Below are 16,362 nucleotides of genomic sequence, written 5' to 3'. Positions count from 1 at the left end.
TTTAGCCATTAGTCTAATCACATACTTATATTGATTTAATTACTTAAAGGGTTAGTTCACCCAAAAATGAAAATGATGTCATTAATGACTCACCCTCATGTCGCTCCAAGCCCGTAAGACCTCCTTTCATCTTCAGAACACAGTTTAAGATATTTTAGATTTAGTCTGAGAGCTTTCTGTCCCTCCATTGAAAATGTATGAACGGTATACTGTCCTTGTCCAGAAAGGAAATAAAGACATCATCAAAGTAGTCCATGTGACATCAGTGGGTTAGTTAGAATGTTTTGAAGCATCGGAAATACATTTTGGTCCAAAAATAACAAAAACTAGGACTTTATTCAGCATTGTATTGTCTTCTGGTTCTGTTGTGGATCCGCGTTCAGTGACGCTGCTGACGTAAGACGCTGCTGACGTGTGTCTGGTGCGCCCGAGCTTCGTTTACAGTCTGAGGGAGACGCACGCTGGGAACAAAACAATCTTCACAAACTTGTCTAAGGATTTCCACACAGTGGAAGACTTGCATTATTTTGCCCAGCCATATTTATTTGAACCCGAATACACGGATGCACCAGATACACGTCAGCAGCGTCTTACGTCATCAGCGCCACTGCGGACTCGTGAACGCGGATCCCCAACAGAACCGCAAGACAATACAATGCTGAATAAAGTCGTAGTTTTTGTTATTTTCGGACCAAAATGTATTTCCGATGCTTCAAAACATTCTAACTAACCCACTGATGCCACATGGACTACTTTGATGATGTCTTTATTTCCTTTCTGGACTAGGACAGTATACCGTTCATACATTTTTCAATGGAGGGACAGAAAGCTCTCGTACTAAATCTAAAATATCTTAAACTGTGTTCTGAAGATGAACGGAAGTCTTACGGGCTTGGAGCGACATGAGGGTGAGTCATTAATGACATCATTTTCATTTTGGGGTGAACTAACCCTTTAAATATATATATATGGAAGATAATGCTAAACCATAATGAGCGTTTACATAATATATTGCCTATTCCGCATCTCAACGCACGCATAAAGCTTGCCACAAAAAAACCCCCAGCCAAAGTAGGCTAATGATTATGCATTAAACATTTGCTTTGTTTATTAATAAACTAGTGTTTTCTGTCGGCTGCAAAGATAAAGTTTACGATGCTGACTCGCCATCTTCGCAGTGAACGCGCCTATAGAGAGAAGATATATAGAGATGCACACTTCATACGAATTAACCTAAATAAGCAGAGAGCAGCCCATTTCTGTTCGTTTTTAATTATTTTGTTTAAAAGTAGACATTTAGAGCTTTTTATAGATATACTTCTCAGGTCTTTGAGGCTGAGTTTCAGTTCATTTATAATACGCGCTGCGCCGGCGCCTTCGTGTCCTGATAATATTGTGTTTGCTTCTTATTTATTAATCCAGGCAATTTGTCGATGAAACATTGATTAAAATGAAGATACAATTTATACAAAACGAAATTCACTTTAAAGAAAGGCTTTCTACAAAACAAAACGTGATAAGTGGTCAAAATAATGTCTGACCCATTCCAAATGTTTTCCGATATATTGGGCATCTTATGATCCTATCTGACTCATCTCATGCGGTTCCCTTTTCATTTAATCAACATAGATTAAATAATAATTAAAAAAATTATATTATTAAACATAAATAAGAAACGTATGTTTTAGTTTTTATTTAAGCGTCACACCGCTACGCTTTGCTCACATGCTCTGGGGCCTCATTTATCAAACTTTGCGTAGGATTTGCGTCAGAAGTGGCGTACGGATGAAACATAGGACGTGCGTACGCACAGAAATATTTGGATTTATAAAACCGTGCGCACGCACATCCTACGCATTTTTCCCTTAATGGCATCATGGCATTTTATTACCATCCATTTGATTGCATCTGACAAGCTCCAGATGTGTTATGAGGATAAATTGCATAACATGCCAATATTATTGCAGAAAATATTTCACTTTTATTTTTGCAAATGTGTGTTAATTTGCATTTTTTTTGTAATCTTCGTTTGATTTTGTTTGTTGTACACTGCAGATCGATCAAACGGGTGTCCGTGTAGGCTGTTAATTGTAAGACTTGCTTTGTGAAGTCTTGATGTTATTTATGAGAGGCAGTATTGCCATTTCTTTTACACAACGGTCTACAGTTTCACACACTTTCACGTGTTTCTTCCATCTGCCGACGGTGTCGCCATTTCTCATTTCACCCGTTTTTGTGCATACACCTGGGTCAGAGCTTGCGTGAAGGACCGCACATTTTACCGTCATGTTTGCTTTTTATAAATACCAATTATTGCGTAGAGAGCGGCGTACGCCTTCTTTGGTGCGTAAGCAACGTTTTATAAATGAGGCCCCTGGTGTGTAGCCTATACATGCATGTTTGCGTCACATTTAACAAAGTTGCATTCAACAAAAATCATTCAACAAGTGTATTTTGTCAGGTAATTATGACATTTAACCAATATTTGAGAAGTGTGAAACACTATTTGACTGAAATGGTTATCAGAAATAATCTCAGAAATAATTTGTTATTTAAAAAAAGACTAAAATGTTTTGACAAACTTAAGATATATTGAGTTTTCTTTTGACTAAAACTAGACTAAAATGACAAGACTTTTTAGTCGACTAAAACTTGACTAACAAAAAAAGATATGTGAATGACTAAATATGACTAAAACTAACAAGGACATTTGGCATAAGACTAAGACTAAATTAAAAATAGGTGACTAAATTAACACTAGAACCTTCACACCTAAAATAGACCTACACTAAATATATATTTTTAACTTAAATAATTAACAAATTAAGATGACAAAAAGAAAACACTGAATCAGTTTGAAGAAGCTTTGAAACAACTTTTTTTTTTTCATCAGACTACGTTTTTTTCGTCAAATAAAAATAGCAGCAGGCTTAACTCAATCCACAGCTTGTCTAGTTTTTACTTTAAAAAAGTAACATGTCTACATGATGTGGGGTTAGTCTGGGTCTCTGATGGCACAGATGTCAAGGGAATACAGAGATAACGTCTTGCTAGAGTGGCCAACTTCGTTTGTTAGCCTACTAAAACTTTCATTTGCTTGTGGACGTTTGCTTCGCCAGTGATATTGCATTGTACTTGCACTAGGCCTACTGCAGTATTTTAATACCGCGTAGCAGATTTTGCAAGTAACTTCGACGCCCTTTCTGGCGAAATGGTCCCACACACAGTATGCCACAGATGCACGGAAACGCACCAGGATTCGATAGAATCAAGTTTTGAACTGTATGCAGTAAATGTTATATTTGCTGTTCTATTTGCAGTGCATTGAGCACAACATACACATTATGTGAATAGAATACTGTTCCTGTATTCTCAATAAAAGGCAAATTATAAACATTTTTGTTGATTTATTTGAAACTTAATAGATATCATGTAAAAATATCGATTATTGAATCGAATCGTATCGCGGGGAATTCTGAAGTATCGAAAATAATCAAATCGTTGGCTTAAGATATCGGTATTGTATCGAATCGTTATGTAGGCTCCGATTTACACCCCTAACGAAAGAGGGCAGGAGCTAAAGAGTTCCTTCAGCCTACTGTCACTCTTCAGCTCAATAAGCTGTTTCTGCATATCAATTGATAGCTCGTTTGCTGTGCACACAAACGGATCTCGAACCCACGCAAAAGAGCAATAATCCTCTTTAAAGTACGTCGCAAATTGTTTTCTCATTGCTGACAGGTGCTTGGACGCTGACTGAAATAGGGAGGAGAAATCGTGTGACGTGCCTGCATCAGTGATAAAGTCTGCAAGGCTGGGGAACATGTCACAGTTCCCTCGACTGATGCGGCCATGCCAGAGGTCTAGTTTTTGTGTGACTTTGTCTGCAAGGAGCAAAATATGAGTTTCGCGGCCTTGCAAAGACAGGTTGAGGCCATTCAAGCGGTCAAATATATCGACCAAATAGGACAGAGACGCAAGCCACATAGTGTCATCCAGATGCTTCGCCAGATCTGATTTGATTTCTGTCAAAAACCACTTCACCTCCTCTCGCAGTTCATACAACCGCTGTAACACCCGCCCCCTGGAGAGCCAGCGAACTTCAGTATGCAGAAGCAGCTGTTCGTGCCCTGACCCCATCTCCTGGCAGAGGCCTCAAACAAGCGAGAGTTTAGCGGCCCTGATTTGATGAGGTTTATTATTTTCACGGTTTGGTTCAGCACGGAGTCAAAGAGAACCAGCATTTTTTTAGCAGCTAGTGCTTCGCGATGGACCATGCAATGTGTCCATTTCACATGTGGAGCTACTTGCTGAACGCGAGCAGCTAGGCCACGCTCTCGCCCCGTCATTGCCCTCGCACCATCAGTGCATAGGCCAACGCATCGGTCCCAAGCCAAACCATTTTCAAGGATAAAAATATCAAGGACATTGAAAATGGCTTCTCCTGTAGTGTGCGACTGAAGAGGCCGGCAAAACAGGACATCCTCCTCAATCGCCTTGTCCCGCAGATACCTGACATAGGTGAGGAGCTGTGCCTGCCCAGCAATATCAGTGGATTCGTCCAGCTGCAGCGCGTAGTAAGAACTCTTTTTTACAAACTCTATCATTTGCTCTCTGATATCATTGGACCTGTCTACAATTCTCCTAGCGACTGTGTCATTGGACACTGGTACTGCACCGAGTTTGGCTGCTGCACTATCGCCTATCATTATTCTGCACATGTCTTGCGCTGCCGGCAAAATGAGAGTCTCGGCGATTGTATGCGGTTTACCCAGTTTACCGATCCTTTTGGCCACTACATACGATGCCTCCAAACACTGTTTAGACACAGTGCTGTGCACTGAAATGGTTGCCTGTTGCTGAGGGAGGCCATCAAGCTTTCTTCTAAAATATTCAGCCGGTTTATTTTTAATGCCAGCATGCTTTGTTTCGAGGTGCCTTTTTAATTTGCAGGGCTTCATACTGTCGTTTGCCAGGACCTCGGCTCACACATTACACTGAGGTCTCAGATCAGCCGTGACTGTAAACCCAAACTGCAGGTATGCTTCATCGTACCTTCGAAGCTTTTTTGCAGCTGGTGATGCGTCGGTTGGCTTGTTGGTCCTCACAAGAAATTTCTCAATTTTTATGTGTTTTCAATAAAGTTTAGGCAATATGTGACTGTGTGTGTGGTGTATGTTGAGAGACGTATCAGGGGCTAATCAGTCGGGGCTTAGGCACAATCTTTAATTAAACGAACAAAATAATAATTTTGCAGACAATTCAGATTTTATTTTAATACGTAACGATTGTAGTCCTCGTCAGTGTGTGTGTCTCTTAGTCGTTTGGGTAGTTTTAGTCGTGTGGGTAGTTAGCTAAGTGTAGCTACTGCCTAGCAGTTAAAAAAATTACTGGCTAGGGCTGAGATTTGATCTAATCTTAAAAAAGAATGTTTGTAGTCTTTAAAAAGACTGTCTGGGTTTTGTAGTAAAGGCCTATGTAAATCGAGATTGATAACAGACTAGCGACAGCTGGCACAAGTGAACTTGGCAAGAGACTAGACTAGAGTGAATGGAGAGCTATGTCGTTTGTCAATTTAAATGCAGTGATTTATTTTTGTGTGAGAGTGAGTGAACATTTACATTCAGGCGGCCATGCGCATGCGTGATTCATTTGCTGCCTGGACCCGGAGGGGTGTGTGTCTCCTCTCTGCTCTGACTGCAGGCTGGGACTGCTGCGCGAGGCTACTGAGAGACTGACCGCCTGTGAGTGCTTTTGGACGGGAGAGGGGCTCACGGCAGCACCCGCTGCTCGTTAAGCACAGTAGGCCTAACTGCAGAGTGATTCGTGCTTTCGAGTCTCCAAACACCACAAAAGTCTCCAAAAACACCAGAAAAAGGCGCTGGATTTGTCGCTTTTGACAAAAAAAAAAGTCGCCAGGAGGATGATTTGTTTGTGTTATAATCAGTGCTTGAAGTGGGGGAAAAAGGTGGCGGTACTCTCTTTGCATTGGCAAATCATGACATGTTTACAGTGAAAATCAAAACTTGTAGATATTGTTGTTACAACAATTTATTGTTATTTATTTATTAACAAAAAAAAATGTATTTAATCATGTTTGTGTGTGCGTGGCTGCGTGTGAGCGTTTCACAAAAACTAAAGGAAAGCTTTAACTGTAGCCTATATTCTGACTAGTTTATTCACACATACATATATATATATATATATATATATATATATATATATATATATATATATATATATATATTAGAGCCCGACCGATATATCGGCGGGCCGATATTATCGGCCGATTTTAGGCATTTTCCTAACTATCGGTATCGGCGTTTATAATGGCCGATAAATGAATATTTAAAAAAATGCGGGTACGGTGATTCATATAAGGGTGGCGCTGCCAATAAAGCACCTAAAAGCTGTCACAAGAACTGGCAAAAATAATGATTATGAATACAACAAATATAGCAAGGAGACATTTTAATTGTTTATTAATAAACAAGTGTTTTCAGTCAGTGTCAGCCAAAGATGAAGTTGACGATGCTGACTCGCGATCTTCAGTGAGCGCGCGCCAGAGAGAAATGCACATTTCATACGATTACATGAATCTGTCTGTCTTTCGTTTTGAATTGTTCTGTTTAAAAGTAGACATTTCAAAATAGATTTATTTCAATTCTCAGGTCTATACGCTGAGTTTCGGTTTATGAGACGAGCTCCAGTTCACCCAGGCGCCTCCGTGTCGAGATTATCTATCGTCTGCTAAATTTACTTCTTATAAATTAAATCCAGGCAAATGGCTGATGAAACATTGATTAAAATTAAGATACAATTCATACAAAACGAAATTCACTTTGAAACGAAAGGTTTTGTGCTTTCTGTTTGATGTCTATGTGAAAGTTTCAAAGCATTAGTGCCGCTTTCAGAGCGCCCACGTCCGTAGTGCTGAACTGTCGCGTCTGTAACATTGTTTTTTCCTCATAAATGCAAACACGAAAAATAAAATAAAATAAAATGAATATTTTATGTAGCCTGTGGAGACTGAGAGCCAACCCTTCTTCATCCGGTGGGTAGTAGCCTACTTGTGATTTGCGCAGTGTAATTCACAGAATTGATTTCTCTGCTACAAGCCTCTGTCACGTATTGTGTGAGCTTGTGACTATTGCAAGCGCGCAGCTGAGAAGTCCTGATTATATTGTATGCTATATTTAGGCCTTCTTCTTATTTATTAAGGCAATTGGTTGATGAAACATTGATTAAAATGCGTGGCGCGAGCGATCTCCGACAGTAAACTGATTCTGCTTTGTCTAGGGTAAACAGCTGTTGCGACGCGAGCAGTAACGGCCGCGTCCGGTGTAGACACCGTGTTAAAGCTCATTCTGCCTGATAACGCTACGTTACAACATCAAGCAATATTCCAAAAATGTATATAATTATAACACTTTATATAGGGCCATTTTGCATTAAGAGTAGCCTAGTTTCACGTTTAGTACATTTTGCTTACTAATTATTTAAAATAGTATAAAAGTACTGTACATATACAATTAAAAACGTTTTCATTATGATATTATTCATTTTACTTTAGTAAAAAGATCTGAGTTCTTCCTCCACTGGTAGAGATTAGAGGAATTAAGAGTAAAAATAGAAGATAATAAGGTTTTGTCAGTGACACTTTTTATATATTTATTGATACAAGTTATGACTAAATTAAAAGACAAAGTCGTCGTTAGTGAAGATTATGCAACAGTATTTAGAATATAATATAATATAATATAACATGCAATGCAAACTAGTTTGGTTACAGCTCAGCTGTATAATTCTCATTCTATCATTCCCCCTGCCTCCATTACATATCTGTCACACAAGTGTTTGATTACCACATTTGAGTGATCATTGCAAAACGTGTTTATAAAATATATTTATTCTGTTTATAACTACTGTGTAAAGTACCCATCAAAAGTTTGTACACATCAATAGGAAAGTGTCCAAACTTTTGACAGGTATACTGTACTATAATACACATAAATAATATTGCTACTGTATTATAATATACACATAAATAATATCGGCCGATATATCGGTATCGGGCTTTTTTTACTCCCTAATATCGGTATCGGCATCGGCCCCCAAAAATCCATATCGGTCGGGCTCTAATATATATATATATATATACGGTATGTGTGTATATATATATATATGTATATATATACGGTATGTGTATATGTATATATATATATATATATGTATATATATATATATATATATATATATATATATATATATATATATATATATAAACCTCTGAAACTTCCGTCCGTCATAAAAATTAATTTCGGATGGTTCGATTTTCTGGATTTTTCGCATCCGTAGCAAATATTTTGAGGGGTTTTGTCAATTGAAAGCCACCAAATGACGAATATGAAAAAACGAATACGACAGTTTCGGACTCAGTCAGGTGCAAGGGCCTTAAACTTTTGAGGCTTGCGCAGCTTCTCGAGGAGAAATCAAACAAATGAGCGCCGTTTTCTAAAGTCTATGAGCGCAGCACACACAAATAAACTAAATTGACATACTGCAGTTAAATTTGAAAATGTGGTGTTTTTATATTTATAACATTTGAACACATTTCAGCAACATACATCACACGACCTGACGCCCAAGAGAGCTGACAATTGACCATCACTTAATTTACCATCACCTCACGATTGAAAATGTGACAATGATTTCATATGACAGTTCAACAAACAAGTTAATAACAAGTCACTTACATTTTAGATGAAATAATGACTGTTTTGGTCTATTTTAGCAGCGAAAATATGAATCCAAACAAAGATCACAGCATAGCGCATCTCACAGCAACACTCAATCGTGTTTTGAATGATTCAGTGTTGTGAACGAATCGGTTGAGTCAAAGATTCAATGACCCATTCACAAACATCTTTCTCATTCTTGATGAATTGGCCGTTTGAACGAATCGTTTGAATGAATGACTCAATGACTCGCTTAATAAAACCGCTTATCACCTGCATATTTGCGCTCACTATCGACAAACCAATCAAATTTGTTCAAAACCTTTTTTTAAATCCGTCCAAACATATTATAATTTTTATTCAGGGAGTTAGGTATATACAAAACTATAACTTATGACAGTAGTTTAGTGATTAAAAAACAATTTGCAAATATTTTTTTTCCAGTTTTTCCCCTCCCATCGTGTAGCCTACTCATACACAGCACATCTAGGTTATAGTCTGTAATCACATCATTAACAATAAGTGCTTTTGAAGTAAGGGATTGAATATTCAGCAACCCAAGTTTTATCATGTTCATTTGTATTAAATCTGTTTTTTTTTTTTGTTGAACATCAATTAAATTTTTAAACTTGGATGGGTTTGGAGTTTTTTTTGTGTATCCTAATTCGGGGAACAGACACAGTCTCTATATGATGATATCTAGGTGAAAGAGCCTCTATGTGATGGGATTTATCTGACCTTGGTGACATGAGACAGCTGCCAGATGGCCGGTTTAGCCAGTTTGTCTGCTTCCTGACACGAGCCCCAGATTGTCATGTTTGAGCTCTAAGACTGTGCCATATTACTAGAGAGAAGAGCAGCACCATCCCAGGAGGGATGAATACCATCTCTTTTCAACAGGTCTGGTCTGCCCCAAAAACTTTTCCAATTGTCTATGAATTTTATATTATTTTGCGGACACCACTTAGACAACCAGCCATTGAGTCAGGGACATGCACAGGGGGGTTGCTCAGGTTGCCCGGGCAACTGCCTATATGCCTTTCTAGACTCACGTTGCCCTTCCGAGGGTGAAAAAAAAAAATCGTACAACGGATGCAGAATTCCACGTAGGCCTAGATAAAAAAAAAATCGCAAAGCCTCATTCACTTCCATTTGGGCACCGAAAGTGAAAGTCAGTAGGGGAAGGGCAAACTCTGTTTACGTGGCTGCAGCGCTGCACGCGACCGGTGTAGCAGTCGATTCTGTTCCCTACCGGCATTCCTGTTCCCTTTACGCAATCATATTACAAAGCATGCGTAGTTGCCCAGTTACCATACGTACCATCAGAACTGAATACGAGCAAGAAGCACAACTGAATGTACGGGAAGCCAAAAGGTTAAAGGATTTTATTTATTCTCGAAATCTAAGTGTTTTTTTTAATTTATTTTAATTTTTTTTTTTTTATTAGAAGCGAGTTTTTCCCCATCTGTCAATTCAATCCAGATTATTGTGCCCTTTTTTCAACTGCGCCTCAAAATTCCTGTGCACATCCCTGCATTGAGTGATGACAATCTGCTAACTATCTCATCACTCCTGCGAACAGGAAGGGGGCCAGAGCAAATTACAGTGCCTGACATCCTACTTGCGAGTTCACACACCTCTTTAACATTAATTTTAGTGATCTCCGACTGGCGAAGTTGAACATCATTAGTGCTGACGGGAATAATAATTTTAGAGAATTTACGATTAGCATTAGCCAGCACTTTTAAATTTGCTTTGATGTCAGGCGCTCTGGCTCCCGGCAAACATGCGACTATGGTGGCTGGTGTCTCTATTTTCACGTTCCGTGTAATAGAATCGCCAATAACTAGGGCACATTCAACAGGATTCTCAGTGGGTGTTTCACTGAGTGGGGAAAATCTATTTGATGTTGTAATTGGAACGGAAGAGCGGTGTTTTGTCCTGCGACTACAGCGCCTCACCGTCACCAAATTGCCCTGCTGCACGGGCTCTACTACAGCCGGAACCGAACAATGTACAGTGTTCTCTAAGCTAGTCACATCCAAAGCAGTATCTAAAGCCCTTACACTCTTACAATTAACTTCAATTAAAGTTTGGATGCGTGTATCTAGTTCTGAAATCTTCTCCGTCAACCTGACTATCTCCCTGCATTTATCACATGTAAATCCTATGCAGACGGAGAAGGCTATACTATGCATGTTACATGAAGTGCAAGTGACAATAAGAGGAGAAGATGCAGATGAAATGACTCACCGTTTGTTGTCTGATTCTACTTACCACAGCTTTGATGGATTTGTAAAAGGCGTAAGCGTGCAATCTACATAAATAAATAAATAAAGAGCGCACGGATGGCACGGTAACAGGCTAACGAATTAGTAGCTTGTTGTGCTAGCAGCGATTTAGATTGAAGCTAGCGATGTCAGGTTAATATGTGATGTTGAGTAAGTTGTATTTAGCAGTATAAACAACAGGGAATGTTAGTAAAAAATTATTCAAAACAGAAAGATATACAAAGCTACAGACACAAACTAACAGCAAGGCAGACAGGAGCAATTGATCAAGGCAGACAGAAGGAGAAAAGAGAAAAGAGGAACATCAGCTGCTTTTAAACAGAAACCTGTTTTCCTCATTTGCTGAGTACAACAAAATTTAAAGTGTCATGTAAACCTTTTCTAATGACAAGACATGGCCAGATGGTATATACAGTAGAATACTTGTTAAAATATTTTATTTTTATTGATTGTTAAATTCCCAATAACTTTACATTGTTGAAAACTGTGAGAATATTCCTTATTTTATATAATCCTTTTTTAGTATTATTTTTTCCCCCATTCTGATTTTCCTGAGAGAGAAAAAACTTGCCTACCTACCAAAAAAAAACTTGCCTACCTACCAAAAAAAAAAAATATTCTGAACATCTGCCCATTATTAAATTGGGTATTACCATACAGCATGTCCAATACTACAATGGTTTTCAATCCTGGTTTTGGGGACCCACTGCTACTTCCAGAGGGATTTCCTAGAGAGCAGTCCTGTTTAAAGGCTAGAAATATCTCAAGCTTTCTTTGATTTAACGGTCAGATGTAATAGGAATATACGAGGACTTGACATGGCAATCAGTTTACAGATTATATTTGCAACATTTTCAGTTTGACGTCCAAAATAAAGTGGCTGGATTAGCAGTAAAGCAAATTAAAAATAGATCTCAACTGAACTCAACAGATGCTTCCATTGTAGACAGCTTTGGTAATTATTACAATCGGGGCAGATAAAACATTTTTAACAGGGTTTTTCTAAAATTCTTTTTGGACTGCAGTTTTGTAGATTGAGACCCCTGATTTGTACTGATGATTTGTGTGTGTGTGTTCAGGGTTTACGGAAAAGCAGTGCGTGTGGGCGTGTTAAGAAGACTGTTGTTCCTCGTTCCCTGCCTAACATGGTACAACTGGAGAAATACATCGTCTCAGAGGATTCCATCTTCCTTTTACTGGAGTATGCTGAGGGTGTGTATTGTTTGCACTGCATTTTTACGTTTTACTAAATACCTAACTGTGTAAAAAGGATGTTGACTAGCACTTCCTCTGTCTCATCAGGTGGTAAATTGTGGACTCATATCTGCAAGTATCTGCATGGCAGCACCCCCGACGAAAGCTTCAACATACCTTTCATCCAGAAAGCTCACTCTATAGCTATACATTCAGCCCTGAACCCTGTGCCCACCGGTTCCAGCAGTGTGGATTCCCGGGTCCTAAGCTTTGGAGAGCGTCAATTAGGAGCCCGACTGCCAGACTCGGGAGCCACCTCTGAGGAGGAGTGCACCAACAGCTACCTGACACTGTGCAACGAGTACGAACAGGAGAAGCTGGAGCCAGACGAAGACTCCTGCACACAGAAACATGCATGTTCAGCGTTTGACACCGATAGTCTGTGCTCTCCGGTTTCAGTGCAGGAGCTGTGCTTCTTCACTGAGGAGGGTCAACTGGCTGGCTTCATGGATCAATGCACATCTGACCACCTGAAACCATCTCCGCCCAAGGAGCTCTTCTACAGTGAGGGTGAAGATGTCTGCAAGCCACAGTTTTTACCCTCAGATGCTGGTGTAGAGGTCACTGAGAAGCTACAGGAGTCGTCGGATCTCTGGAGGTCTGACGGTGATCAATGCTCAAATGAGTTGGTGCCGGTAATTTCCTTTAAAGAGGCTGTATCAGAGGATAAGAATGTCAGTTGTGCTGTTGAGGGACAACCGCCTGATCTTTTGGTCAATCTGCCGGCACTCGAAGGATGCACAGGAGATGTGTTAGAGGAAGAGCTTGTCCCTGAAGGCATCGCTTTCCCTGTTGTAGAAAAAACCTCTCCCACATTTGGCAGGCCAGATGTTCTACAGAGAGGAGAGAATGCAGAGTTGGGCCCGTCTGTTGATGTGGCTACACTTCTACTTCCACACAAACCATCAAAAACAGCAGACTTATTGACTCTGTCTTCCCCCAAGCTCTCGGTTATGCTGGACGCAGCTGGTCCCAGATCTCAGAAGAGCTTGGTTGAACATGACGACGTGGGGTTGGGGTCAGAGGGCACTTCAGGAGAGCAGGAGGTTGAGAAAGTGTCGAAGTTGTTTCAAGAGCTGGATAGGTTGGCTGCTGTTTCATTAGACGCGCGTATCCCAGAGGTGATGGTGAGGAGCTGGGCTGCTGACATGGTTGTGGCTCTGGATGCGCTGCATCAGGAGGGAGTCATCTGTCGAGACCTGAACCCCAGCAACATACTGCTAAACAACACAGGTGAATAACTTACTCACTGCATACTGTTGAAATGTGCTTCATTAAACTATTCAAAGCCCAATGTTTTTTTACTTTGTCGGCTTTTGAGAATAGAATTTGCGCATTAGTTCCGCCCACTACCAAGGAACCGGCAGAGGCATATGCTTATTCTCAAAGGCTGAATATTTACAAACTCAGTAATTTTGAGCACGGTGATTCAAGTGACTACACACTAAAGTTTACATTGCTTTAGAATAAGTTGCACATTTAATATAAAAAGAGTGAAACTATCAAACGGTCGAGACAGTGTTCATATGTAGGCGAGTGAAAATATATCAGTGCGAAACTTCATCCTTCAATGCCTGTGAACTCCCTCTGTCTGCGGTTGATGGTAGAAATTGTCTGAATGAAGTAAATTAATGGAGTAAATTAGGCAGTCATTCATTGAAATCAAATTTCCCCTTTTCTTTGAAGAGGTAATTGTACTATTAAAACGATTAGAGATGTACCGATACTACATTTCTCTGCCTATAACCATAGGTAATTATTCAGAGTGACCTCTGCCGATTCAGATAGTTTGAAAAATCTTTCCCAACTAATGCTGTAAACATGAGACAGCGCTTTTTATCAGGACAAATTTTTTAAGACTTATTTATGGATCCAGATTTTTTTTAAACAAACTTAACAAAGACTATTTTATAGAATTATACTGATTTTGTACGTGTACTTTTTTCATTTTTTTTTCATTATGTTGTACTTATGATATTATTTTGTGGAATGTTTAATATTTGTCTGCCATATAATAGCCGGTGATGGCAATAAACTTAAATACTACTAATGCTGTAAATTATACAGGAAACCCTCTCATTTGGTACATTACTATAATATTAGAGATTGAAATAAATAGCTGTTTATTCAACTACTTTTTATTTTTAGATATAATAGTTACACTCAAATAAAAACTGAAATAGCGTGACTATTCTATCAGTGTATCTCAGTTGCACATATGGTAGTTTTCATAAACCCTTATATTCATAGCAGGTTTATTCAAGCATACAGTATCATTATATAATTAACAGTAAGTAGTTAATTCTCTTACTAGCACCTCTCAAGTGCATTTTTTATAACTAACTAACTAAATGTATCTCAGAAAAGTTATCCAATGTTCACAATGTTAAGTGACATTGTTCACAAGCTGTTTTATTGACGTCTTTTCTCGTTTGAAACACTCAACATGCCATTTGATGTTTATGCATGGTTTTTAATGCTATAACTTGTATTAAAGTGGAATAAACAAAAAAAAGTGCTCTACACTGCCGCTTAGGGCTGGACGATTTTGGCTAAAATCATAATCGCGATTAATCGAACAAGTTGCCTCGATTACGATTATTGAACGATTATTTAAAAAAAATTCTTTCTCATGTGTCACTGGCAAGGCTTATACTGTAAATATGTTCACGGTTTTTTTTTTTTAATGAAAGAATTTATAATCCTATCTTTGTGATTCTAAAATAAGGAAACACACAGATAGCATTTAATGCTTACTTATTAAATATTTCAAACAATTGAATCAAACAAAGCATACAATGCTTGAAATAAAAACGTCTTATAAAAAAGTAATTAAGTTTTAATGTAAAAAGAAAGTTTCCTAAAAATTTAGAAAATAGTTATTTTTGTAAACAAAATAAATAATTGTAAATATTGCCATCTTAAAAGTAAAATATAACTTGTATAAAACTAAAAAAACTAATCCTTTTCATATTGTGTAGCATTTGTAAATGCTTGTGTTATCGAAACCTGCTTTGTGGAGTGGAGGTTGCTGGGCGTTTGTCAGTCTCTCTCTTTTTTCGCGTGTTTCTTTGGTAGGCTACAAGCGGCTCCTGTTGCTGAGTTGACTCAGTGTTTGAGTTCCATTTCACACAGAGATTCCAGAAAATGCACGGATAAAGTGGCCAGGGATTTGACCCGGGTTCGTTTGACTTTGGTTCATTCATACTGCCAGTGATTTTCCGGAATCAAGAGAGTGCGTTCACACAGACACACACAACCCGCAAAGACACGTGACATGTCCCAGCGGCGTCTATAGTTTGCTTATGAGCTGCGATTTCTCTCGAGAAACCACGCTTGTGCATTTTTTTCTCTGATTCGATCATAAACTAGCGCATTATGAACCATTTCACGCTGGCGAACGATCCCGGCTTAGCGCCATCATTACGACACGGCATTGATTATGGCTTTTGTTCACACAGCGCGCGTTCCGGGACTGAACACGGCAATGTTACTATGTCCCCAACCTGGCATCAATCCCGGGTCGTGTTTGCGTTCACACAGAAGGTGTTTGTTCTGGCAATTTCCCAGGATCAACGCGCTGTGTGAAAGGGGCTCATGTTGCTTCAATGTCGCAGACTGGATGGTGGCGGAGTTACGTGACTAGACACGCGGTAATATGTTTTAAGGGGAAAGTACATTAACACACAGTGGGCGGAGATATTAATAGGATTAAAAAACCGAAATAACCGACATGGTAAAAATACTTCGGTTATAGGCTCTGAATTTCGGTTTCGATTATTTTTCGATTAATCATCCAGCCCTACTGCCGTTTGAACTGAGTTGCTACAGCGATGCGTCACATTTGAGAGTGTTGTTGTAAACTTTGTTTTTCTTAAGTGTAGAAAAACTCAGAAGTGAAGACCAGGAGACTTGGCTTATCTTTTAAGCAGGATTCTTTATTTGCTGTAGTCTGCTTTGTCCAAAATCTTACCCAAGTCTAACCCAAATATCTAAAAACAGTGTTTTATCCTTCCAAAGGGGGAGGGATTTACATAAAAGGAGTGAGGCAATCTGAACAAAGCATGTAAATGTGAAGT

The 16,362-nt window shown here is 39.1% G+C and overlaps 1 protein-coding gene across 4 annotated transcripts in view; it reads left to right on the top strand.

The window, feature by feature from the left end:
* Positions 1-16,362, top strand: part of rps6kc1 (ribosomal protein S6 kinase polypeptide 1) — an 89,860-nt gene that overhangs the window by 43,555 nt on the left and 29,943 nt on the right. For all 4 annotated transcript variants that reach the window (XR_013199944.1, XM_077220226.1, XM_077220227.1 and 1 more), the window contains 2 exons: positions 12,109-12,241; positions 12,332-13,516. Coding sequence is in view for 3 of the 4 variants with exons in the window: in XM_077220226.1 (XP_077076341.1) it covers positions 12,109-12,241; positions 12,332-13,516 (1,318 nt within the window). In the remaining variant the exon portion in view is untranslated. The remainder of the gene's footprint in view (positions 1-12,108; positions 12,242-12,331; positions 13,517-16,362) is intronic.

This window comes from Siphateles boraxobius, unplaced genomic scaffold (genome assembly GCF_051911475.1).
Source record: "Siphateles boraxobius isolate OS27281-9 unplaced genomic scaffold, OSU_SipBor_1 8, whole genome shotgun sequence".
NCBI classification, from domain to species: domain Eukaryota; kingdom Metazoa; phylum Chordata; class Actinopteri; order Cypriniformes; family Leuciscidae; genus Siphateles; species Siphateles boraxobius.
This window is presented reverse-complemented; position numbering and strand designations above follow the sequence as displayed.